Source organism: Macaca mulatta, chromosome 15 (genome assembly GCF_049350105.2).
Source record: "Macaca mulatta isolate MMU2019108-1 chromosome 15, T2T-MMU8v2.0, whole genome shotgun sequence".
Taxonomy (NCBI): domain Eukaryota; kingdom Metazoa; phylum Chordata; class Mammalia; order Primates; family Cercopithecidae; genus Macaca; species Macaca mulatta.
In genome coordinates this window covers 4,765,984-4,791,127 of record NC_133420.1, presented here as the reverse complement: position 1 = coordinate 4,791,127, position 25,144 = coordinate 4,765,984, and the positions used below count along the sequence as shown (strand labels likewise).

Below are 25,144 nucleotides of genomic sequence, written 5' to 3'. Positions count from 1 at the left end.
GGCAGTGTTGAGTTGGCTGCAGGGTACAGCAGGTGAGGTGAGAGGCTGTCGCGGTCGTTAGGATGAGAGGGTGGTGGTTTGAGTGGAAGTTGGCTTCCCAGGGTGCTGGGGTTGTAGGTGGGAGCCAGTGCACCTGGCCGCTTTTTTTTTTTTTAATAAAAATTTTTTATTTTCAATTTTTGTGGGTACATAATAGGCGTATTTATTTATGGGGTACATGAGATATTTTGATACAAGCATACGGTGCATAACAGTCACACCAGAGTAATTGGCGTGTCCATCACCTCAAGCATTTATCCTGTTTTACAGACCATGCAGTTCTACTCTTTTAGTTATTTTAAGATGTACAATAAATTATTGTTAACTCTAGTCACTTTGTTGTGCTATCAAATACTAGTTCTTTTTCTATTTTTTTGTTATCTATTTTGTTATTCCATTTTTTTGTTACTAACCGTTTCTACTCCCACTCCCTACCTCCACTCCACTACGCTTCCCAACCTCTGGAAACCATCCTTTTTAAAATTTATTTTATACCGCTTCTACAAGTGATAGCCCCTAGACATCTTTCTACTCTCTACCATCTCCGTTGGTTCAGTTGTTTTAATTTTTAGCTCCCACAAATAAATGAGAGCATGTGAAGTTTGTCTTTCCGTGCCTGGCTGATTTCACTTAACTCAGTGACCTCCAGTTCCATCCTTGTTGTTGCGGATGACAGGGTCTCATTCTGTTCATGGCTGAATACTACCTCATTGTGCCTGTGCACCATGTTTTACCTTCTTCTTTAATTCTCCTTCTGTCAATCGCAGTTCTTTCTATCCAGAATGGTTGCCCCCGCCCCCCATCCCCGAGATGGAGTCTCTCTTGTCACCCAGGCTGGAGTGCCGTGGTGGGGCCTTGTCTCACTGCAGCCTCCGCCTCCTGGGTTCGAGTAATTCTCGTGCCTCAGCCTCCCGAGTAGCTGGGATTAGAGGCACGTGCCACCACGCCTGGTTAGTTGTATTTTTAGTAGAGATGAGGTTTCACCATGGTGGCCTGGCTGGTGTCGAATGCCTGAGCTCAAGTGATCCACCTGCCTCAGCCTCCCAAAATGCTGGGATTACAAGCATGAGCCACGGCACCCAGCCCAGAATGGTCTTTTTCAGACTTCAGAATTGCCTTCCCTGGTTCTTGTATTTCAGGTAGCTTCTCCTATGTTTCTGTCCCTTTACCTTGGTTTATTTATCATCATCTGCAATTATCTTTTGTTTTTTTAAATGACTTTTTATAAAATGGCATAGAAAAAGGAATTTCTCTGTGTTTTGAGACAGGGTCTTGCCCTGTAGCCCAGGCTGGAGCGCAGTGGGTGCAGCCTTGGGTCACTGCAGCTTCAACTTCCCAGGCTCAAGTGGTTTTCCCACGTCACCCTCCTGAGTAGCTGGGACTGTAGGTGCACACCACCATGCATGGCTTATTAAAAAAAAAAGTCTGTGTGTGTGTTTGTAGAAACAAGGTCTCACTGTGTTGCCCAGGCTGGTCTCAAGCTTTTGACCTCAGGGGATCCTCACACCTCAGCCTCCTGAAGTGCTGGTATTATAGGCGTGAGCCACTGTGCCAGCCCAGGAACACTTCTGTGGTTGTCTCTTCTCTTGGGCTGGAGTGGAACTGCTGAACCATTGTAGACATCCTGCGAGCCCACATCCTCTTTCCGGGAGTTTGTGTCCATTGAATGTGTGTAAAATGGCATCTCATTATCATCTTACTTGGTTTTTCTTATTTTTCTTATTAATGTTGAACATCTAAATACATTGTTGTGCTATCAAATACTAGATCTTATTCTATTGTTTTCCTCCCAAAACATAATGTATTTTTCTTATTTTTGGTTTTTCTTATTCTCTTATTAATGTTGAACATCTCCAGTGTGGTACTTGGCTGGATGTGTTTCCCTTTCTGTGAAACATCTGTAGATGTCCTTTGCCCATTTTTTCATGGTTTGTTCTTATTATTTTGCAGTTCTTTGTATATTCTTAATTTTTTGTTGTTTCTGTGTATTATGAATGTATTCTCCTAGTTTGACAGTCCTTTTTGTATTTCTAAAATTAATTAATTAATTGATTATTTTTAGAGACAGGGTCTTGCTGTGTTACCCAGGCTGGACTTGCTGGGAATGAAAGTGTGTGCCACCACACCGGGTCTGTTTTTACTTTTTTTTTTGAGACAGTCTCTGTTGCCCAGGCTGGAGTGCAGTGGTGCACTCATGGTTCACTGCAGCCTCGACCTCCCCTGCCTATGTGATTCTACCACCTCAGCTTCCCGAGTAGCTGGGACCATAGGCATGTACCACCACGCCTGGCTAATTTTTGTATTTTTTGCAGAGTCGGGGTTTCTCTATGTTGCCCAGGCTGGTCTCAAATTCATGGGCTCAAGTGATCTGCCCACCTCGTCCTCTCAAGTGCGGGGATTACAGATGTGAGCCACTGCGCTTGGCCTCCTTTTGTATTTTAAGAGGCTTTTCTTTATCTTGCAGTCCAAAATGTATTTACTTAGGTATGTAGTGCTTAGCCGAGGTTTTGTTTTTGGCATGTAATTTCTTATTCTTCTGTGATTGAGAGTTTTCTTTTTTTAACTTAATGTGAAGTAGGGATTCAATTTCATCTTTCTTCATGTGTGGGCGTGGTGGCTCACACCTGTAGTCCCAGCACCTTGGGAGGCTGGCAGGAGAATCGCTTGAGCTCAGGAGCTCGAGACCAGCATGGGCAACAAAGTGAGACACCATCTCTACAAAAAATACAAATATTAGCCGGCATGGTGGCACGTGCCTGTGGTCCCAGCTAATAAGGGAGGCTGAGGTGGGAGGATCACTGGAGCCTGGGAGCTGAGATTGCACCACTGCCCTCTAGCCTGGGTTACAGAGCCAGACCCTGTCTCAAAAAAATTTTTTTCCCCATCTTTCTTCATATGTATAATCATTTTTTCCTAGCTTTAGGTATTGAACAAGTCCTCCTTTCTTCATCAGCCTGACATACCGTATCCCACAGTTCAAACATGTGGGAGTTTCTGTTTTGTTTCTGTTTTTTTAGAGACAGGCTCTCCCTGTCTTGGCCAGGCTGGAGTGCAGTGGCGTTCTGGATATTTTTGGCCATTTATTCTTCAATATTAACTCTAGAATCCTAAGATTTCGTGAAAAATCTTGTTGGATATTAATTGGAATTGCAGTGAATCTATGGATCAATTTTGTGTGAATCTACATCTTCACAATATATCTTCCTGTTTGTGAGCGTAGTATATTTCTGTCTTCTTTTAGTTTTTAAGAAATATTTCTATGGAATTTTAAAATTTTTCCTGTAGAGGTCTTGCCATCTTTTGCAGGTTTATTCCTAGATGACTGATGATTCTCTGGTGCCATCGTAAGTGATACCTTCTCTGTAATTACAGCAACTCGCTGTTTACTGCTGTTGTAGAATAACCACACAGCTGACAACTGAGTGTCTAACCTTTCTCGCCGTCATCTTGCTGAGCTCTACTATTATTTCTAATACTTTGTAGAACATATAATAGCAGTTTTATTTCTTCCTTTCTAATCCCAGGCCTCAAATTCCTTGTCTAATTGTACTGGTCAGGACACGATACGATGTTGAAAAGAAAAAATCCTAGTGGATGTCTTTATTCTTGGTTTTGTTTATTTTTATTACTTTATTAAATTTTTAGTTTGAAATAATCTTAGACTTACAAAAAAAGTTGCAAAAACAATACATAGAATTCCCATAGGCCCTTTTACCCAGATCCCCCAAGTGTGAACATTTTACCACATTTGCTTTATCGTTCTATGTGTCTGTCCGTCTCTCTAGTTTCTTTTTACTTTTCATGATTATTCTTGATTTTAAAGGGAATGTTTCCAATATTTTCCTATTTAGGATGGTTTTTTTTTTTTTTTTTTTTTTTTAAAACTTTTTTTTCCTAGACTGCTCAACAGAACTATCCTTTTTTATTGGAGTAAGGAAATGCTCTTCCATTCCTAATTTATTGAGTTCTAAAAATCATACTTGGGTGAATTTTAACCAAGTAGTTTCTCTACATTTTTTTTTTTTTTTTTTTTTTTTTGAGACGGAGTCTCACTCTGTCGCCAGGCTGGAGTGCAGTGGCACAATCTGGGCTCACTGCAAGCTCCGCCTCCTGAGTTCCAGCAATTCTTCTGTCTCAGCCTCCCGAGTAGCTGGGATTATAGGCATGTGCCACCACGCCCGGCTAATTTTGTATTTTTAGTAGAGATTACAGGCGTGAGCCACCGCGCCTGGCCGAAATCTATATATTTTTTCTTTTTTTGAGATGAAGCTTCCTCTTGTTGCACAGGCTGGAGTGCAGTGGTGCGATCTTGGCTCTGTGCAGCCTCTGCCTCCTGGGTTCAAGTGACTCTGCTGCCTCACCAAGTAGCTGGCATTACATGCATGTGCCACCACACCCAGCTAATTTTATATTTTTAGTAGAGATGGGATTTCACCATGTTGGTCAGGCTGATCTCGAGCTCCTAACTTCAGGTGATCTGCCCACCTCTTCCTCCCAAAGTGCTGGGATTACAGGCGTGAGCCACTGCACCTGGCCAAGAAATCTATTAATGTGGTGAGTTACATACCCAACAATATCTGCTGATAGTATATATATATATGTGTGTGTGTGTGTGTGTGTGTTTTACACACTGTTGAATTCAAATTGCTGATATTTTTGTTTAGTTTTTTTTTTTTTTTTTTTTTCCAGACAGGTTTCACTCTGTCACCCAGGCTAGAGTACAGTGTTGAGATCTCAGCTCACCGCAACCTCTGCCTCTTGGGTTTAAGTGATCCTCCCACCTCAGCTTCCTAAGTAGCTGGGACTACAGGCGCACGCCATAATCCCCAGCTAATTTTTGTATTTTTTGTAGAGATGGGGTTTCTCAATGTTGCCCAGGCTGGTCTTGAACTCCTGGGCTCAGGTGATCTGCCTACCGTGGCCTCTCAAAGTGTTGGGACTGTAATAGGCGTAAGTCATTGCGCCCTGCCTAGAATTTCTTTTCTTTTTTCTTTTTGAGACAGAGCCTTGCTCTGTTGCCCAGGCTGGAGGGCAGTGGCGTGATCTCAGCTCACTGCAACCTCTGCCTCCCGGGTTCAAGTGATTCTCCTGCCTCAGTCTCCCGAGTAGCTGGGATGATAGGTGCCTGCCACCACACTGGGTGAATATTTTGTATTTTTAGTAGAAACGGGGTTTCACCATGTTGGCCCGGCTGGTCTCGAACTCCTGACCTTGTGCTGGGATTACAGGTGTGAGCCACCGCGGCCAGCCTAGAATTTTTTTTTTTTTTTTTTTTTTTTGAGACAGAGTCTTTCTCTGTCACCCAGGCTGGAGTGCAGTGGCGTGATCTCTGCTCACTGCAGCCTCTGCCTCCCGGGTTCCAGTGATTCTTGTGCCTCACCCTCTTTAGTAGCTGGGATTACAGGTGCACGCCACCACGCCCGGCTAATTTTTGTTCTTTTGGTAGAGACAGGGTTTCACCATGTTGGCCAGGCTGGTCTCGAACTGCTGACCTCAGGTGATCCACCTGCCTCAGCCTCCCAAAGTGTTGGTAATACAGGTGTGAGCCACCGCGCCCAGCCCCAGCCTGGAATTTTTAACCTATGTTTATAGTATAAATATCCATTCATTTTATTATCTCTTTCCTGTCCCTTTCTTTGAATTTATTTTGGTGTTCATTTGTACCTTCTTTAGATGGATTTGCTGTTAGCCTGTTAATTTGGGTACTTTCTTCTTTGAAGCTACAGCCTATGGGTCTTGTTCTGATAGTTGGCTTGAGCGGGAAGAGGCAGCAGTGATGGGGTGGTGAGGGCCATATGCTGGTTAGGCATTGAATCTTGACAAGATCCTAATTTTTTTTGTGAGTGGTGGGTTAATGGGTGCTCACTGCGTGATGAAAAATAGCTGACCAGGTGCAGAGCAGCGTGGAGCAGTGGTGGCCGCATCCTGCGTGCTAGAGTGGATTGCTCAGAATCCTCGGCACACTCGAGGTCCACAAGGAGAAAGAAAAAGTAACATAAACTCAAGAGTAAGAAAAGGTGGCATAGTGCAGAGTAAAAGACTTCCCATCTCCCTTTCTGTTCTTAATCTTAATTAACATGTCACACTATTAATAATTTCTCACGATTCCTTCCAGAAAGATGGTTGTGCACATACCAGCATCTTTCTGTTCTCTGACACGAGTCTTGGTATCATAGACACCCTGTTCTGCCCTCCCTGTGGCCACTGTGATTTCCCATGTGAGCACACCGGCCTTTTCTCACCCTCTGTGAGAGCTTTTGGATATTCCCTTGTAGGGGAGTAACTGTCTATAACTGGCCTTCTGTGGGTGGGCACTCAGACCCTCTCACCTGGAGAGAAGGCTGAATGCATGTCCTTGTTCCCTGTGATCTGGGGAACTTTTGCTAGTATATCTGTAGAGTAAGCTACACATATACCATTATTAGTATTATATGTACTGTGTATTATTATAACAAGCACTACGTAATATATGCATAATTTCTGCAAAAATTTATCTTACAGATTATACATTTTACAGATTTTATATAAGTAAAATTATACTACCAATGGAGAACTGCTCAACTAGGGGGTATGTCCCTTTTTTTTTTTTTTTTTTTTTTGAGACGGAGTCTCGCTCTGTCGCCCAGGCTGGAGTGCTGTGGCCGGATCTCAGCTCACTGCAAGCTCCGCCTCCCGGGTTCCCGCCATTCTCCTGCCTCAGCCTCCCGAGTAGCTGGGACTACAGGCGCCCGCCACCTTGCCCGGCTACTTTTTTTGTATTTTTTAGTAGAGACGGGGTTTCACCGTGTTAGCCAGGATGGTCTCGATCTCCTGACCTCGTGATCTGCCCGTCTCAGCCTCCCAAAGTGCTGGGATTACAGGCTTGAGCCACTGCGCCCGGCCACTTTTTTTTGTTTTAAGAGATGGAGTTCTCGTTGTGTGGCCCAGGCTGGCCTTGGACTCCTGGGCTCAGGTGGTCCTCCTGCCCCAGTCTCCCAAGTAGCTGGGACTACAGGTGCATACCACTGAGCCTGGTGGTATGTTTGTCTTTAAAATTTGATAACTATTGCCAAGTTGCCCCCAGAGAGATTTTATGAAATGAGAATTGCCTGTTTATCCATACTCTCTGTTTTTTTTTTTTTTGGAGACTCAGTCTTGCTCTGTCATCCAGGCTGGAGTGCAGTGGTGTGATCTCTGCTCACTGCAACCTCAGCCTCCTGAGTAGCTGGGAGTACAGGCGCCCGCCACCACGCTCGGCTAATTTTTGTATTTTTAGTGGAGACTGGGTTTCACCATGTTGGCCAGGCTGGTCTCAAACTCCTGAGCTCAGGCAATCTGCCCCCTCCGCCTCCCAAAGTGCTGGGATTACAGGTGTGAGCCATTGCGCCTGCCCGATACTCTTATTAACAGACTTTACTTTTTTTTTTTTGCCAATTCAATAAGTGGAAAAATGGTGTCTTTGTTGCTTTAAATGTATTTTCAGTTGCATTTGTTTTTATTAGTCATATGCATTTATTTCCCTTAGTTTGCCTTCTCTGTTCTTTGTCCATATGGGAAAGGGAGCCGAGGTGGAGGGCAGGATTCTCTTCTGTTTCTGTGCGGGCTGCAGATAGGTTTGTAAATGACCATGCTCTGTTGCCTTAAGATGGATCTGTTGACATTGTGTTTTCTACATTTGAACTTGGAGTCCCATGTCTGGGTTGTTTGCTCTTGGCTGGGTGGAACCTGTGTACTTAAAGAGGAATCACTTGCATCGCTTTTCGGACTTGGTGTTTTGTTGGCGTGTCTCCTCCCTGGCTGGTAAGCACAGCTTGCGGGCCCAGCTCCGTTGGACCACCCACTTTGCAACTCTTGGGCAGTCAACACTGATATTGTACCAGAAAGTGTGGGAGTTACAGAGTAGCATTTATAGAGAAGGGTTAGTATTATTTACTGTCATGTGACCTTAAAAATAGAAAATAATATTTGTGCTTTTAGTTTGCAGTCTGCATGGAACCTGAATACACTATTTGAAAAAATATTCCCTATTTTTATGGAAAAAGGACTTCAAATATTTATTGTTTTGTATTAAGAGCTACAACTTGGTCTTGATTGGAAAGCTGGCATAGCTGTATGAGGGTCTCTGCCTGTGAGAAATTTGGAGCTGGGGTGGACACGGGAGGTGATGTTTGGGAGCAGCCTGAGTGTGGGGGGGCTGCTGTGCTGAGCCTGCGCCAGGCAGGTGCGTCCTGGAGCTACTCCTGTGGCAGAAGCATTGCCCTGAGACCCACCCTGGTATGCTTGGCCGTGGGACAGGAGCTCCGGTGGGAGGTGTGCATTGCGAGCTGGTGTTTTCCGTTTGCTTTCCTGCCCACGGTCATGTTGTGGGCTCTTGGCCTAGAGGTAAAACGTCTCTGTGAGTTGAGCTCCTGTGACAGGGCTGCTCGCCAGACTCCACGTCTAGGTTTTGGTTAGTGTTTTTTCAGTAGAGCGAATCCCGAGAGGCCCTCCGAGCAGTGATTGCTTTTGGGATGAGCTGTGTTGATGGTTTCTGGGAAGAACCCTTCACATTTTAGGGTGAAACAATAAATGTCTGGTTAAACGGTTTCCATCCGAGAACACTCAGATTGTTTTCAAATGGTTGTGAATGCCAGGGTTTAAACGGCTTCCAAGGAGGCCTGGAGGTGCCTGGGCGGCCGCGTGCAGCTCTGGAATCCTGCCGCTGGGGCTGCCTCCATTTCGTGAGATGGCTCTGGAGCATGCCCAGTGCGTGGAGCCTTCAGAGGGAGCCGCCGAGCTGGGCTACTGCGATTTCTCTGCAGTTGGCCGCAGTCAACAATTGCACTAAGACGGGAGGAAAAAAGTGATGGGGTACAAGCAAGAGACGTGGTATTTGGTACTTTTTTTCCTTTGCTGAATCCCTCTTTCTTTTACATTGGTGCTTCTAGGCCCAGGTCAGGGCCTGCAGAGCAGGGACGCTTGCTGCGATGGTGGGGACACCTCCCTGTTCGCTGTGCTCCTTCCCTGCCAGAATAACCCTGTTTTGCTCTCTGGTCGCCCACCACGTGCGCTTTCTTGGGAGTGGGACGGGAAGTCCCCCTCCAACTCAGGGTACTGAGAACAGCTGAAGCCCGTTCCGCATTTGCTGGTAGCAGGAGGAACTCTGACCTTTTTCAGTTATGCTGATGACAAACCAGGACTTTTTCTCTTGTTTGAACATTTATAAAGCGCGTGCGTGAACTTTTTTTGCTGACTAGCAGTGTTTTCCTGTTTTATTCTCCTACCTGCCCCCATGGCAGCCTCAGTGGTGAGGCTGGGAAGGGACGACACTGCCAGGTGAACAGGGACCTGGGACCCGAGGCCAGGCTGTGCAGGGCAAGGGCTGGCCGTGCCACTGTGCAGCTGGCTCTGTGCCATGCAGGCTGCAGAAAGGGAAATCTGTCCGCCCGGGATGTGAGAATGGCACTGACCACTCATCAGGAGAGCTGGGAACATAGTCTCCCCCCTCAGAGCCTGTGTCGTCCCCGTCCACACATGTGGGCTGTATGATGATCCTGTCTGCGTGTTCATTGGGAGACTCCATTTTCCGTGGAATGATGAGGAGGGTAGAGAGGCAGCAGAGTCTCCACTTGGATTTTCTAAACAATTCCACAGAAAATAAGACGTTGCTCAAGCAAGTGCTGGGCACATCTTGGGGAGAGACCTAGTGAGGAGGGCTGTGTTTTAATTAATTAATTAATTGTAAATAACAGGATTAGAGCAGATTGGTTCATAGCTGCCTGTTCTAGAACCGTATTCTTCGAACAAAAGGGTGGGGGATGGTAGCTTCTCTCCTAGCTCTGAGGAAACTCCAGCTCAGCGCACAGCATGAGGAGGACGAGGGAACGATAGGGCGTTCCTTTGTGCCTGCCCTTGAATCGCGGTGGAGGCCACTCAGTGAGCCCGGGCAGTGCCATCGCTCACGTGTCCCCAGCAGCAGTGGCATCTGTGGGATGCTGTGCACTGGAAATTGGCACTGTTTTGGGTAGTGGTTCTGAGAGGAACTGTTTAACCAGGTATGCAAATGTGCTGATGCAGGAATGTTTTTGAACACCTGTGATGTAAATTTTAACGGTGGTTAATGTTAGCAGCTCCACCTGGGTTAGCTCAACCCTTAGAGATTATTTGTTCTCATCTCTTTGGAGTTGAAAATGTTGTACTTTTCTAGGAGCCGTTTCTCCAGACCATGTGGAGGTCAGGTATCGGCTGGTTCTGGCCTTACTCTACTCCTCCTCCCCCTCCTTCCCGCTCTTTGATAGGGTGGCTTGAAGGAGATGGGCAGCAGGTGTGTGACTGCAGCCCTGGGGCACGGGCAGAGGCTGGGACATGGGGAAAGCAGGACCCGGGAGGCTGTAGCTTAAGTAGACATTTGTTTTTTATTTGAAGATAATTTTAGAGATGGGGTGGTGGTGGATTTTAGCATTAGAGATTTCTGGCTTCTGCTTGAAGCACTGTGAATAGGGGACAAAATAATAGATAACTGAAGAGAAGAAGTTGATTTAAGTGAAGTAAAAGTTTTGGTGTGTTTTTTTGAAATAAAGGTGTCTGCAGTGAAGCATTGTCTTTTTAGGGAACTCGGGGAGGAAAGGTGTGCTGTTGTGCTGCTTCTCACATGGGTCTGGCCATTTTGACATCTGAAATCTTAGAGGAATTTGTCTTAGAGTATATGCTGCTTATTTGGTTTCATGGAATCCAGAAAAGAGTCTATCCAAATTATTCTTGCCTTCAGGGTAAATTACCTTTTAGGATTGTGGCAGATGGCACAGGACCTCTGAGAGGGACTGCACCTTCTACAAGAAGAAAAGTGAGAGTGTTGCGAAGGGGACCCTCCTGCCTCCTTCATAGACGTAGAACACGTTTCTTCCTTTCTGCCTTGGAGAAGAGGCAGGACCAGCGGGGAGGCAGAAGTAGGTGAAGGAAGACTAAGGGAAGGAGGGACGCGCTGATAGAGAAGACAAGGAGAGCTGATGGCTTTGGGTGCCAGGCTGTCAGCATTGATGGAGCTGTCTACCCCAGAGAGTCTGACTGACCTGGGACTTGCAGGATCCTGCTAGAAGAGAAATCCTTGCTTCCTTCTCCTCCTGTTTTCTTCCTCGCCTCCATTCTCCTTCCTCTCCCTTCTATTCACCCATCCACCATTCACCCACCCACCACCTGTCACATACACCCACCCACCCTACTGTCTACCGTCCACCTCACCACCCACCCATCCATTTATTTACCCACCAACTCATCCGTTCACCTGTCCACATCCATCTATTCATCCACCGACCATTGTGTATTAATGATTTACTATATACCAGAACTACTAGTCCAGAAACTTGAGTATATTTGTGAACAGAAATCCGGAACATTTGTATCATCCTGAAAAGAAACCTTTTACCGTTAGCAGTTCCTTCCCGTGCCCCCAGCACCCCACCCAGCCCCTGACCACCACTCATCTGCTTTCCTTCCCTGTGAATTTGCCTGTTCTCTGTTGTCTCTCGTGCCTGGCCTCTTTCACTTAACTTAGTGTTTTCAGGACTCACCCGTGGCCGTGGTGTAGTGTGTATCAGCAGCACATTCCTTTTTACAGCTGAGTAACACTCCACTGGATGGGTATGCCACTGATGGACAGTTGACGCTCCACGGGGGAGCTGCCACTGATGGACAGTTGGTGCTCCAAGGGGGGGGTGCCACTGATGGACAGTTGGTGCTCCATGGGGGAGGTACCACTGATGGACAGTTGGTGCTCCATGGGGGAGGTGCCACTGATGGACAGTTGATGCTCCACGGGGGAGGTGCCACTGATGGACAGTTGGTGCTCCAAGGGGGGGGTGCCACTGATGGACAGTTGGTGCTCCATGGGGGAGGTACCACTGATGGACAGTTGGTGCTCCATGGGGGAGGTACCACTGATGGACAGTTGGTGCTCCACGGGGGGGGTACCACTGATGGACAGTTGACGCTCCACGGGGGAGGTGCCACTGATGGACAGTTGACGCTCCAAGGGGAGGTGCCACTGATGGACAGTTGGTGCTCCACGGGGGAGGTGCCACTGATGGACAGTTGGTGCTCCATGGGGGAGGTACCACTGATGGACAGTTGATGCTCCACGGGGGAGGTGCCACTGATGGACAGTTGGTGCTCCGGGGGGGGGTACCACTGATGGACAGTTGGTGCTCCATGGGGGGGTACCACTGATGGACAGTTGACGCTCCACGGGGGAGGTGCCACTGATGGACAGTTGGTGCTCCATGGGGGAGGTGCCACTGATGGACAGTTGACGCTCCACGGGGGAGGTGCCACTGATGGACAGTTGGTGCTCCACGGGGGGGGTACCACTGATGGACAGTTGGTGCTCCATGGGGGGGGTACCACTGATGGACAGTTGACGCTCCATGGGGGAGGTGCCACTGATGGACAGTTGGTGCTCCACGGGGGAGGTACCACTGATGGACAGTTGACGCTCCACGGGGGAGGTGCCACTGATGGACAGTTGGTGCTCCACGGGGGAGGTACCACTGATGGACAGTTGGTGCTCCATGGGGGAGGTACCACTGATGGACAGTTGACGCTCCACGGGGGAGGTGCCACTGATGGACAGTTGGTGCTCCACGGGGGGGTACCACTGATGGACAGTTGGTGCTCCATGGGGGGGTACCACTGATGGACAGTTGACGCTCCACGGGGGAGGTGCCACTGATGGACAGTTGGGTTGTTTTCCTTTTTTTTTTGCTGTTATGGACGATGCTGCCATGAACATTCATGTATGAGTTTTCGTGTGGACCTGTGTTTTCATTTCTTCAGATATCCTGGGCGTGGGATAACGGGCTCATATGGTGACTGTTTCAAGCGTTGGAGGAAATGCCAAGTTGTTTTCTTTTTCTTTTTTTTGAGGTGGAGTCTTGCTGTGTCGCCCAGGCTGGAGTGCAGTGGTGCGATCTCGGCTCACTGCAACCTCTCCCTCCAAGGTTTGAGCCATTCTCCTGCCTCAGCCTCCTGAGTAGCTGGGACTACATGTGTGCCACCATGCCTGGCTAATTTTTGTATTTTTAGTAGAGATGGGGTTTCACCATGTTGGCCGGGATGGTCTCCATCTCTTCACCTTGTGATTCGCCCACCTCGGCCTCCCAAAGTGCTGGGATTACAGGCGTGAGCCACCGCGCCCGGCTCTGCCGAGTTGTTTTCAATGGTAGCTGTACCATTCTATTTTCCACCAGCACTGCACAGCGTTCCAGTTTCCCCACATCCTCACCAACACCTGCTGTTGTCCATCTTTGTGATTATGGCCATCCTAGTGGGTGGATTGTGGAGTGGGTCTCATTGTGGCCTTTATTTTGTTTTTGAGTTGGAGTCTTGCTCTGTCACCCAGAGTGGAGTGCGGTGGCATGATCTTGGCTCACTATAACTTCGAGAGGACTCAGCCTCCCGAGTAGCTGGGAATGCAGGCGTGCGGCACCACGCCCGGCTAATTATGTATTTTTAGTAGAGATGGGATTTTTCCGTGTTGGTCAGGCTGGTCTCTAACTCCGGACCTCAGGTGATCCGCCTGCCTTGGCCTCCCAAAGTCCTGGGATTACAAGTGTGAGCCACCATACCGGCCTTAATTTTTATATTTTTGGTAGAGATGGGATTTCACTCTGTTGGCCAGGCTGGTCTTGAACTCCTGACCTCAAGTGGTCCGCCCGCCTTGGCCTCCCAAAGTGTTGGGATTACAGGCGTTAAGCCACCGCCCCTGCCTCGTTGTGGCTTTGATTTGCATTTCTCGGATGATTAGTCATGTTGAGCGTCTTCTGTGCTTGGTGGCCATATATATGTTCTTTGGAGAAATGTCTGTTCAGATCTTTTGCCTAATAAAAATTTTTTAAAATTGTTGTAAGAGTTCTTTTTGTATTACGGATACAAGTCCCATATCAGGTAGTGATTTGCAAATATTTTTTTCCCATTTTGTGAGTTGTCTGTTCATGTTTTTGATAGTGAATCACAAGTCTTTAGTTTTGATGGAAGTCCTATTTATTTGTTTGTTGTTGCTTATGTGGAAGTGGTATTTGCTAGAGACTTAAAGGAGGTGAGGGGTGAATTCTGGGTCGAGATTAAAGCCAGGGCAAAGGCTCTGAAGGGGAGTGGATGGCTGTAGGGCTGTTAGACGTGGGCTGAGTGGTCAACAAGCCCCAGGCAGGATGGTGGTTCCGCAACGTCTCCCACAGGCTGCCGTCCTGCGGGATGTGACATCAGGGAGATCAGCTGAGAGGCTGTGCGGTAGCCAAAGCAGTAAATGCTGTGGCTGGAGCAGGGTGAGAAGTAGGCTCTTCGTATTTTGTTTTTTTATTTAATTAGAGACAGGGTCTTGCTATGTTGCCCAGGCTGGTCTTGAACTCCTGGCCTCAAGCAGTCCACCTGCCTCTGCCTCCCAAAGTACTGGGATTACAGGCGTGAGCCCTGACGCCCAGCTGAGAAGTAGGTTCTTTTTTTTTTTTGAGATGTAGTTTCCCTCTCGTTGCCCAGGCGACTGGAGTGCAGTGGTGCGTTCTTGGCTCACTGCAACCTCTGCCTCAGCCTCCCCAGTAGGTGGCATTACAGGCGTCCACCACCACACCCAGCTAATTTTTGAATTTTAATGGAGACAGGATTTCGCCATGTTGGCTAGGTTGGTCTTGAACTCCTGACCTTAGGTGATCCGCCTGCCTCGGCCTCTCAAAGTGCTGAGATTACAGGTGTGAGCCACCGCACCCAGCTGAGAAGTAGGTTCTTGATGTATCCTTCATGTCTTCCCTCTCGCACCCTGAGCCCTTCTTGCCCAGTGCTTATTGCTTGCTGGGTCCTGGCCTCCTGCTTCAGGAACAGACTGAGGACCCCTGGAAGGACGCCCCCCACACGCACTCACCCACTCCACCCACCGCCTGCCCAGGGCCCCAGCTGCTCCGGCAGCTCTTCCCTGGGCCCTCCCCGACCTTCACTTTTCGCTCTCCTACAAACTTCGTCCCCATGTAAAAAAAGCTTTGCTTTTGTTTTTTTCTCTCTCTTCTTTAAAAAAAGAAAAAAAAAAAAAGACAGGGTCTCCATATGTTTGTCCAGGCTGTTCTTGAACTACTGGCCTTAAGTGATCCTCCCATCTGGGCCTCTGGAAGCTCTGATATTACAGGTGTGCCATGATGCCTGGGCCAAAAAGCTTTTCTTTTTTTTTTTTTTGGAGACGGAGTCTCACTCTGTTGCCCGGGCTGGAGTGCAGTGGCGCAATCTCAGCTCTGCAACCTCTGCCGTCCAGGTTCAAGTGATTCTCCTGCCTTAGCCTCCCCAGTAGCTGGGTTTACAGATGTGTGCCACCATACCCAGCTAATATTTTTGTATTTTTAGTAGAGATGAGGTTTCACCTTGTCAGCCAGGCTGGTCTTGAACTCTTGGCCTCAAGTGATCTGCCTGCCTTGGCCTCCCCAAATGCTGGGATTACAGGCGTGAGCCACTGCGCCTGGCTGAAAAAAGCTTTTCTTGATCCTGCTTCCCACCAGCTTCACGTCAGTTCTTTGCCCTTCTTTGCGCCAAACTCCTCCAAAGATTTGTGTTTTTTTCATGGTATGTGCATCCTCCCCCATCCTCCCTTAGATCCTTAGTCAGACCTTGCACCTCCACCCCCAGGGCAACAGCACCATCCTGGTTAAGGTCTCTGTCAGCCTTCCTCCCTTGGCTGGTCCCGTCTCCTGCCCTGACCCGGTAGTGTCCTCGCTTCGTCCTTGGGCCTTGCTATCCTGCCCCCTCCCCCCAGTGCTGGGTGCAGCTCAGCCTCTGACTCTGGTGTCCTGTGCCCACGTGCGAGTTCTGTCTCCTGTCCTCCCTCCTCCCCCCGGTGCTGGGTGCAGCTCAGCCTCTGACTCCGGTGTCCTGCGCCCACATGCGAGCTCCGTCTCCTGCTCCCTTTATGGCTTCCCATCTGCCTCCCTCCTCTTTGCCCTTCTTGCAGGTGCTTCTGCCTTCTGACTTCCTCAGTCTCCCACCTGTGCCTCCCTCTTCTGACTGGTTTCCCTGGCCACCTGTCCCTCTGGGGGCAGGTCTGCAGCACAGCAGCCCGGGGAACCAGTCAGTCCTCACTGAGGCCCTGTCCCTCCTGGCTCCAGTTCCTACTGGCCTGTCTGCCCGTCCTCCTTTTGCATCCTCCCTGGGGTCTGGCTGGGTTTGGCGCTGTCCTGGGGCTGTGTCCAGGGGAAGGAGGAGCCGGAGCTGCCTTTCCATCTTCTGTCCACTTGCCTTTGCCGCCATCTTCATCCTGGGAGGACTTTCTTGGAGTGCAGGCTACATTTTCTCTTTCTTGCTGCCCTACCTCTTGTGACCGCACCCTGTGGCCTGTGGGTCTTGGCTTGGCTTTGTCATCATCCACTGTTGTATGACTGTTGTTCCAGGGTAAGCCGCTGTGCACGTGGTTGAACATAACAGAGGGCTGTCCCAGGCCGTGAGCTGTGTCAGAACTCTGAACCTTTCAGGGCCCCTGTGTGCTTGACTTACAGATTAGTGAGGGTGTCTTGCCTATAGTTAGTGTTTCCCTGTATAATTATTCTGTTAGCCCTTTTACAGCTAATAAGTGAGCTGAAATTGTTAAATTTTTTTTCATTCAGTGTAAGAAAAAGGCAGAAGGAAATATACAAATATAAAAAGTTAACTTGGTTATTTCTGAATTGCGGGATTGCCAGTGATTTTGTATCTTTTGTAATATAATAATTTTACAGAGAGCATGTATTAGCTTTACCGTAAGAAAAAATTAATGGAAACCCTCATTTATATATAAATTCATATGATTAATGCGTATCACTTAAAAATATATAGCAGGAATCTGGAAGGTGTGAAAACAAAGCGACCCAGAGACCCGAAGAGCTGAATCCTTTTCTTTTTTTCTTCTTTTTTGTTTGGAGACAGAGTCTCGCTCTGTCGTCCAGGCTGGAGTGCAGTTGTGTGACCTTGGCTCATTGCAACCTCTGCCTCTCGGGTGCAAGCTATTCTCCTACCTCAGCCTCTCAAGTAGCTGGGACTGCAGGCGTGTCCCCCATGCCCAGCTGATTTTTGGGGTATGTTTTGTAGAGGCGGGATTTTGCGGTGTTGCCCAGGGTGAGCTTGAACCCCTGCGCTCAAGCTTCCCACAGCCTTGGCCTTCCAAAGTGCTGGGGTCACAGGCATCAGCCACTCCGCCTGGGCCTGAATCCTATACTTGGAATCCTGATGAAATAAGGACCCCAACCCTGTGTGCTGTGGCCCAGGCCTTGCCCCCACACGTGGCTGCGCAGAGGCCGTGGCCCCTTAGTCCTTGTGTTCATGCTGCGCCCCTTCTCCCTCCACTCAGTGAAGCTCCCCCAGCATTCCCGTCCAGCAGACATGACAGTGCAGAGACCCCAGGATTCTTCCAGGGCTCCAGCTACGTACAGATGCGAGGAATTATTTACCTTTCACTCTCATTCTGTGCTGAGTCAGGCACGAGGTGTGTGATGGTGCCATAGAGGGCGTGCGGCAGGCCGTGCGAGCATCTGGCTCTGCCGACTGGAAAAGGTATGTGTACAAATGTAAAACCACATCGCTTTTGTCTCTTTTGTTTTTGTTTAAGAATAGTTCATTTTCATGCAGTTATTTTATGTTAACACGTAATAAGTTTATTGTTATTTGTAAAGGGAGTTTGACGTGGTCATACTAACTTGGTACCATTCTGATAACTCATGAACAAAATCTCTTTGGGGTGCTCGTTGCTGTTTAGACTGTGGCGTGGTCCTGAGAACGAAAAGTTTGGGAATTGCTGTTTTACCATAAACCAAAGCGCCTGCCGCAGTACGGCAGTGAACCAACCAGCCAGCCAGTATCTGCCTCTCATAGAGCTGACGTTCTGATTGGGGATAAGTTTCACATTTTTGTGTCACATCCTTCAAAATAGTCAACTCCTTAGGTTTTACTGTCTTTTTATCAACATGGGGATTTTGAATGAAATTCAGCTATGAATGTGTGTGTGTTTTCCCATGCTGTCTCAATCGTATTACAGAGCAGTGTGGTGGAGACATTTAAAAAGGAATCTCTGACATGAGTAGGAATGTGGTCTTCCATAGACCAGGAACTTTCTGATTGCAGAGAATTTGTTAATATTACTGTATCTCGTGGTTTTCTGCATGTAGTCTGCATTTACACTTCCAACCACAAGGTGGTGCCTTTGTTCCAAGTCCAAAGGCTGACGCCGGGCTGGACGCAGCTTGGGAACGAAGGAACCACAGTTTTATACGGGTTGCTTTTTTGCCTGTTTAAGATGATTCTGCTTTGAAGTGCTTAGCAAAGAACCTTACCTTCCTTTTGCATCAAGGTTGTCTCATCTTAGAGTGACATCTAGAGTGTGGGAGCCTCGCAGCAGGTGTTTATTGGACACCCCTTACCTGTGTGCCAGTCTGGGTGCCCGGTGGTGCTCAGAGCTGGCCTGCACCACACCCCCAGGGGTTTGTGGTCCCTTCCCACTCTCGACTGCTGCTTTTATGTTTGTTGTATTTCTGGTAGCACTGTTGCTGAAGTTACTTTTCTGATTGGAAAAAAAGAAATAGGCTTCTCTTTTTTTTCGTGGTGTGTAAGTTCTGCACAGCCTTATTTTTAATGTCTCATGTTGTTCAGAAGAGGAGATGGGTGTCCTGGGAGGCAGGGCAGCCGTGTCCAGCTGCAGTGTCCTTGGCGGCTGAGCTGAAGGCAGCATGAAGCTCCGGCCCGGAGAATACACCAGGGAGTGTGTGGGGGTCACGTCTGTGTCCTCCCGCAGACCTGCACTCCCAGCCTGTGCTTTATACCAGACAACTCCTGGCCAAACTGCGCTGCTGCCCTGCCTGGCACTGGCCCTGCCCCCAGGGAGGCTCTGGCCGGGGCTGCCAGTGTTCTTCAGTGTCCTCAAAACTTGTTTCTCACGTTAGAAAAATGTTAAGGCCCGTCATTTCATGGTGGTAATTGTGTGAGAGTATGTATGAATTGAAAAGATAGAAAATAAAAAATTCCTATGAATACAATAAGATAGCATCTCTATGGATCGATATGTTACTTAGCCTCCCGGAGCCAATACTAGGGGGGTCTGGGGGTCTGTGGGTCCCTCCTCAGGCTGCACTGTTCTCTGGAGCCTGGGGGCTGAGGCCTTGGTCGGGGACAGGACAATCTGTTGTCTTGGAAAATAGAGCCCAGGAGGCCCAGACAGGTGCTGACCAGCTAAAGCTGCTTTTTTCACACTTGGGTTGAAATGCAGTTAGTGGAGAGAGGCAGTGGGGAGATCCGGGGTGGGCAGGGAGATGTTCTAAAACACCAAGTCATTCCTCACAGGGCCTGGAGCACAGCGAGCTTGGAAGACCAGCACCATAACACATGCTGCTGTTTACCAGGCAGTGACGGGGCGAGGGGGCTGCGTGCGTGACCCACCTGCACCAGGGCTCCTGAGGGCCAACCTCTCCATCGAGCCCTGTTCTGAGACCAAATTCCAGGGGCCGAAAGACATTAAGCAGGACCGTGCTCTTCACTGGCACCTATCAAAGAACACCAACATGATATAAATTAAACCCACAGTAAATCTCTCAGAATTCCGTCCCCTTTTCTGGCTCTCCCACACTCTGCAGGCTGACGGAGAATCTCACTGTTGGCCAGTGTCCCCAGATGCCCCGACTCTTGGCTCCAGCGCTCTTTCTTTGTGTCCTGTCCAGTCTTGAAGAGCAAGTCCAGGTAGCTGTGGCTTGCCTCCTGCAGTCTGCCTACGATTGTACGACCCACCTCCTGGTGTGTGAAACCCGCCATTTGTATTTAATCATCATCTTAAAGTCTATTCTTGCAGTAGTTGTAGAATACGTATTTTGTGCCCATGCTAGGTGCCGGGGTTGCAAAGGTGAATAGGGCTTCTTCTGTAAGTGGGGGGCAGCCTTGTGTGGGTCACCACAGGGCAGCCTGTGATGAGCTGCAAGGGCCATCTGAGCCCAGAAAGCTCGCTGCATAGTTGGAGAGTCGCGGGAAGCAGGGGGAAGGGTGATGGTCTGGGCCATACTGCTGCTGGAATTTTAAGTAGCTCGGCGTGACTGGCACGTAGGATTTCTGACCTGAAAATCGTTGGGCTAGGTTAGAAATCTGCAAACTTCTGTAAAGGACCAGGTATGTGGGTTCTGGGCCACATAAGGTCTCTGATGCATATTCTTTTTTATTTTTACAACTTAAAAAATTAAAAAAAAATTCATTCTTAGCTTGTGGGAAGTAAGAAAGCAGGCTGGGCTGGATTTGGCCCGGGGGCCGCATGCCTGGCCTAGATTGCTGCAGCTCCTTCTGTGCCTTGTCATGAAGTGTGAACTTGATTCCATGGGCAGTGGGAAGCCACTGAATTTTTAAAGAAGATGATGGTAAGGTCACAATTTTAGAAAGATAATTTTAACTGCAGAATAGATGCTAGACTGAAAAGGGGAGAGACTGGAATTAGAAAATGAGTTGCTAGATTATTCCTATTACCACTGACTTGAGGAATAATGTGGCTTAAAATAAGAAGGTAGCAGTGGAATTTGATGGAATATTTAGGAGGCATAGAATTTGGTGACCAATAGGTGGGGTTGGTGTGAGGGAGCATGAGTAATGATGTTCATTTTCTCTTTTTTACTTTTTAAATTTATTTTAATTTTTAAATTTTTTATTATTTTTGAGACAGAGTCTTGCTCTGTCACCCAGGCTGGAGTGCAGTGGTGCGATCTTGGCTCACTGCAACCCCTGCCTCCCGGGTTCAAGTGATTCTCCTGCCTCAGCCTCCCAAATAGCTGGGATTACAGACTCCCACCACCACGCCGGGCTAATTTTGTACTTTTAGTAGAGACAGGGTTTCACCATGTTGGCCAGGCTGGTCTTGAGCTGCTGACCTCAGGTGATCCACCCGCTTCGATCTCCCAAAGTGCTGGGATTACAGGCATGAGCCACCACGCCTGGCCTTTTTTTCGTTTTTGAAACAGAGTCTCACTCTGTGGCCCAGGCTGGAGTACAGTGGCGCAATCCCTGCTCACTGCAATCTCCAACTCCCAGGTTTAAACGATTCTCCTGCCTCAAGCCTCCCAAGTAGCTGGGATTACAGCGTGTGGCACCATGCCTGGCTAACTTTTGTGTTTTTTTGTAGAGACGGGGGTTTCGCCATTTTGCCCAGGCTGGTCTTGAACTCTTGGACTCCAGGGATCTGCCTACTTCGTCCTCCTAAAGTGCTGGGATTATAGGCATGAGCCACCAGGACTTGCTGGACTGGATATTCTTTTTTTTTTTTTTTTTTTTGAGACGGAGTCTTGCCCTGTCGCCCAGGCTGGAGTGCAGTGGCGCGATCTCGGCCCACTACAAGCTCCGCCTCCCGGGTTCACGCCATTCTCCTGCCTCAGCCTCCCTGTAGCTGGGACTACAGGCGCCCGCCACCTCGCTTGCCTAATTTTTTGTATTTTTAGTAGAGATGGGGTTTCATCGTGTTCGCCAGGACTAGACATTCTTAATGAAGGGTGTACACAGAGTCAGCCCCAGTGGTGTTTTTAATTGACAAAAAGAGTTGGTTGGGTGGATTGTGCTGTTACTATATAACACAACACTGTTGTGTATCTTTAAAAAATCGTGTTGTCAGCTGGGCGCCGTGACTGACGCCTGTAATCCCAGGACCTTGGGAGGCAGGCGGTTCACGAGATCAGGAGATTGAGACCATCCTGGCCAACACGGTGAAACCCCGTCTCTACTAAAAATACAAAAAAAAAAAACTAGCCGGGCGCAGTGGCGGGCGCCTGTAGTCCCAGCTACTCGTGAGGCTGAGGCAGGAGAATGGCGTGAACCCAGGAGGCAGAGCTTGCAGTGAGCCGAGATCGCACCACTGCACTCCAGCCTGGGCGACAGAGCGAGACTCTGCCTCAAAAAAAAAAAAAAAATTGTGTTGTCAAAATCTTAATCAAGTTTAGTGGAAAAATAGATTAAAAACCAGTATATTATATAACCAATTAATATAAAAAGTCTGTAAGGGATATACTAAGATGTTGACTGTTGGTGGTAAGATTATGGGCCATTTTTGTTTCTTGTTATTTGGTTTTTTCTCTCTTGATGACACTGCTAGTGCCCCCAACACAGTGTCTGAAGGCTGTGGAAGTGGCGCCTCCGTGGCTTTTCCCGGTCGCTGGGGGGAAGCATTAAGCCTTACACCATAACGCTGCTGAGTAAGTTATTAACCACAAGATTTTCATAGATATCCTTTATCAGGTTGAACTTTTTATTGTGAAATAATTTTGTGAAATGCTTTTTCTCCCTCCGTTGTCACGATCGTGTGCTTTCTGTCCTTCTGTCCGTGTCAGCGCCCTGCGTGCAGCCGTGGGCGTTCTGTCTGGTGTTCCTGTCTCGCTGCGTTGCGGCAGCCCCCCTCACCTGGGACGGTGCCTTCTGAGATCCCTGGCTGGTGCCTGAAATCACAGATAGTACTAGACTCTCTATATACCAGGTTTTCTCTTAGACACATATACCGATGGTAAAGTTTAGTTTATAAATTAGGCACAGTAAAAGTTTATATAAATGTCCCCCCCACCCCCGGAAAAATATACTGCACTCTACTCAGTGGTCGTCGCCTTGTGATCTGATGAGGGAGATGATGGACAGTGGGTACAGGATGGACATGGGGACAGAGAGGACTCGCATCCCGGGCAGGACTGATGGGGCAGTGTGAGAGTTAGCATGCTACTCAGAGCAGTGTGCAGCTGAAAACTGAGAAGTTGCTGTTTATTTTATTTTATTTTATCTTATTTTATTTTTTTGAGACAGAGTCTTACTCTGTTGCCCAGGCTGGAGTGCAGTGGCGCGATCTCGGCTCACTGCAACCTCCACCTCCCGGGTTCCCGCCATTCTCCTGCCTCAGCCTCCTGAGTAGCTGGGATTACAGGCGCCCGCCACCACACCCGGCTAAGTTTTGTACTTTTAGTAGAGACGGGGTTTCACCATGTTAGCCAGGCTGGTCTCGAACTCCTGACTTGGCGATCTGCCCGCCCATGATGGTATTACAGGCGTGAGCCACTGTGCCCGACCTGAGAAGTTGTTTATTTCTGGAATTTTTCATTTGATATTTTTGGACTGTGGTTGACTGTGGGTAACTGAAGCTGTGGCAGATCCACGAATCAGGGGAATGCTGCGATTGGTCTTCAGGTTCCAGCAGCCTTGCACCTGGGATACGTCTTGGTGGTCCTCAGTGTGGCATCCTCTTGACAAGCGGTTGCATTCATTTGCTGATGTTTTGTCTGAGGCTGTGAGAGGACTGAGGAGGAGTTCCCTTTGTTTTCTGTGTAATGCTGTTCTCACAGAAGGCGCTGGGAGGTATTTCCTCCTCCTCTTACTAATTCATGAGCACTGATGGGGCTGAGCATTTTCCTATATGTCTGTTGGCCATTTGGGAATGCCTCTTTAATTCATTTTATGTTGTCTTTGTTTTTAAAAAAAACTGATTTGTAGTTCTTTCCTTATAGAGTTAAGAGTAAGTAAAGCTATTGTACTTAGCCAAATACATTGGATATTTTTTTCTGTGTTTGAAAGTGTATTCATTCATTTTTACTGTATAAATGTTTGAAATATTTTGGTATTTAAATCTGTAAAGCTTTTCCTCTGTGATTTCTGGCCTTGGTATTATGCTTAGAATCAGGAGTTCCTTGTTTCAGGGCTGTCAGGTATTTTTCCTGCTGTTTTTGTGATTTATTGTTTTACAATTCTTTCATTCACTGATCTGCAATGCTGATGGCCTTCTCCTCCCAGTCCTTCGCCAGCTGCCTCAGTGTCTCAGTGAGTGTTTTATTGTTCTCCCTTCCTGCTGATGTGCAGTGCCCCTTTATCTTGTATCTGTATCTTGTATTGTGTTCCTGTTTCTACATTAGAGTCTTGTGGATTTTTTTTTTTAGTTGCTTATGCTATTGAAAGCATCAAGTGGGACGAGGTACGCTGGCTCACGCCCATAATTCCAGCACTTTGGGAGGCTGAGGCGGGTGGATCACTTGACGTCAGGAGTTCAAGACCAGCCTGGCCAACACGGAGAAACTCTGTCTCTACTAAAAATACAAAATTAGCTGGGCATGGTGATGCATCCCTGTAATCCCAGCAACTTGGGAGGCTGAGGCAGGAGAATCACTTGAATCTGGGAGACGGAGGTTGCAGTGAGCTGAAATTGCGCCACTGAACTCCAGCCTGGGCGACTGAGGCAGACTCTGTCTCAAAAAAAAAACAATTATTAAGTAGGTCATAATTTGCATGGAAATAAATTATGTACAGATTTACCAGAAGGAATAGTCCGTGAAAAAAGGTAGAGATCGTACTGTTCACGTTCTGTGTGAGATACCAGTGTTTTTCATCAGTACCATTTGTCCCTTGTGAGATGGTCCTGCACCGTGTTTTCTTAGCAGCCATGGCAGAAGGTAGTTGGAAATTAGATACTGCAGTCTTCCAGAGAGACCTCAGCGTGGGGCTATGCGGACCCTAACCCCAAGCTGCTCCGCACACCGCACCAGGGCCGCTGCATGAGACTGGTGAGGCCGGACACTCGTGTGCGAGTTGCGTGAAGCAGGCTCGTCACTCACAGATGAGGAGGGGACAGCGGGGCTTGTGGTGATCTGGCCTCCAAGGCTCAGGAAAGCGCCCAGGGTGGACGGGGTCTTGTCTGCACATCTGTGTGTGCCCCATGTTGTACTGCAGTTGGGAGACTCCAAAAGTGCTCTCTATTCTGGGTTTTATACTCGGGGGCCACCTGACCCGCTGGACTGAGTTTTAGGACACCCTGTTGTGGGAGGGACGGGAGCAGAGCCCAGGCCACTCTCAGCTGCTCCTTATCCCAGGGTGTTGCATTCCCAGCGCGTTGGACAGTTTTTCTTGAGAACTATAAGCAAGAAAGGAGGGACAACCAGGTGGTTCAGTTCTCTGTCCCCGGGGAACTGTCCTGCTGCGGCAGGTGATGGAATCTGCCACATTTTCAGTGTTTTTGCCATGTATCTATAACCAGCACCTGAGCATGCAGGGATTACATTGGAACCCTAAGAATTGTATTCAGCTCCAGGCCCCAGGATTTGGTAAAACTGTGTAGTATCTGCATTATACATCCTACAAATTCTTTTGGCCTATAAAATATATAATTATAGTTCCTGAG

At 48.2% G+C, this 25,144-nt stretch overlaps 2 protein-coding genes across 37 annotated transcripts in view; one reads left to right on the top strand and one right to left on the bottom strand.

Annotated features, from left to right (window-relative positions):
• The window catches only part of EHMT1 (euchromatic histone lysine methyltransferase 1), a 229,481-nt gene that overhangs the window by 43,497 nt on the left and 160,840 nt on the right, over positions 1-25,144 (top strand). For 2 of the 35 annotated variants that reach the window (XM_077966788.1, XM_077966771.1), the window contains exon 2: positions 12,916-12,989. The exons of 25 other annotated variants lie outside the window; for them this stretch is intronic. The gene's annotated coding sequence lies outside the window, so the exon portion shown is untranslated. Of the gene's footprint in view, positions 1-7,566; positions 7,937-9,857; positions 10,053-12,915; positions 12,990-25,144 lie in introns of those variants that run through there. 8 more of the 35 variants (XM_077966784.1, XM_077966772.1, XM_077966792.1 and 5 more) reach the window with 7 other exon arrangements.
• On the bottom strand, positions 10,394-15,067 carry LOC144334929 (uncharacterized). Of its 2 annotated transcripts, XM_077966912.1 has the most exons (3): positions 12,253-15,067; positions 11,788-12,145; positions 10,394-11,714 (listed from the first exon to the last, which is right to left on the bottom strand). In XM_077966912.1, the coding sequence occupies exons 1-3, from the start codon at positions 12,779-12,781 to the stop codon at positions 11,606-11,608; spliced, it is 996 nt and encodes a 331-aa protein (XP_077823038.1). In that variant the 5' UTR covers positions 12,782-15,067; the 3' UTR covers positions 10,394-11,605. The 2 variants fall into 2 exon arrangements, with proteins under 2 accessions (XP_077823038.1, XP_077823037.1); XM_077966911.1 differs by having other exon boundaries at positions 10,394-11,678; positions 11,752-12,909.

What these genes read in the sequence shown, in the direction of transcription:
- LOC144334929 (XM_077966911.1), bottom strand. Translation starts at nt 12,781, where the DNA reads ATGTTCATGGCAGCATCGTCCATAACAGCAAAAAAAAAAGGAAAACAA. An exon ending in GGAGCACCAACTGTCCATCA is followed by an intron (nt 11,679 to 11,751) that starts GTGGTACCTCCC and finishes ACTGTCCATCAG; the next exon opens with TGGCAGCTCCCCCGTGGAGC.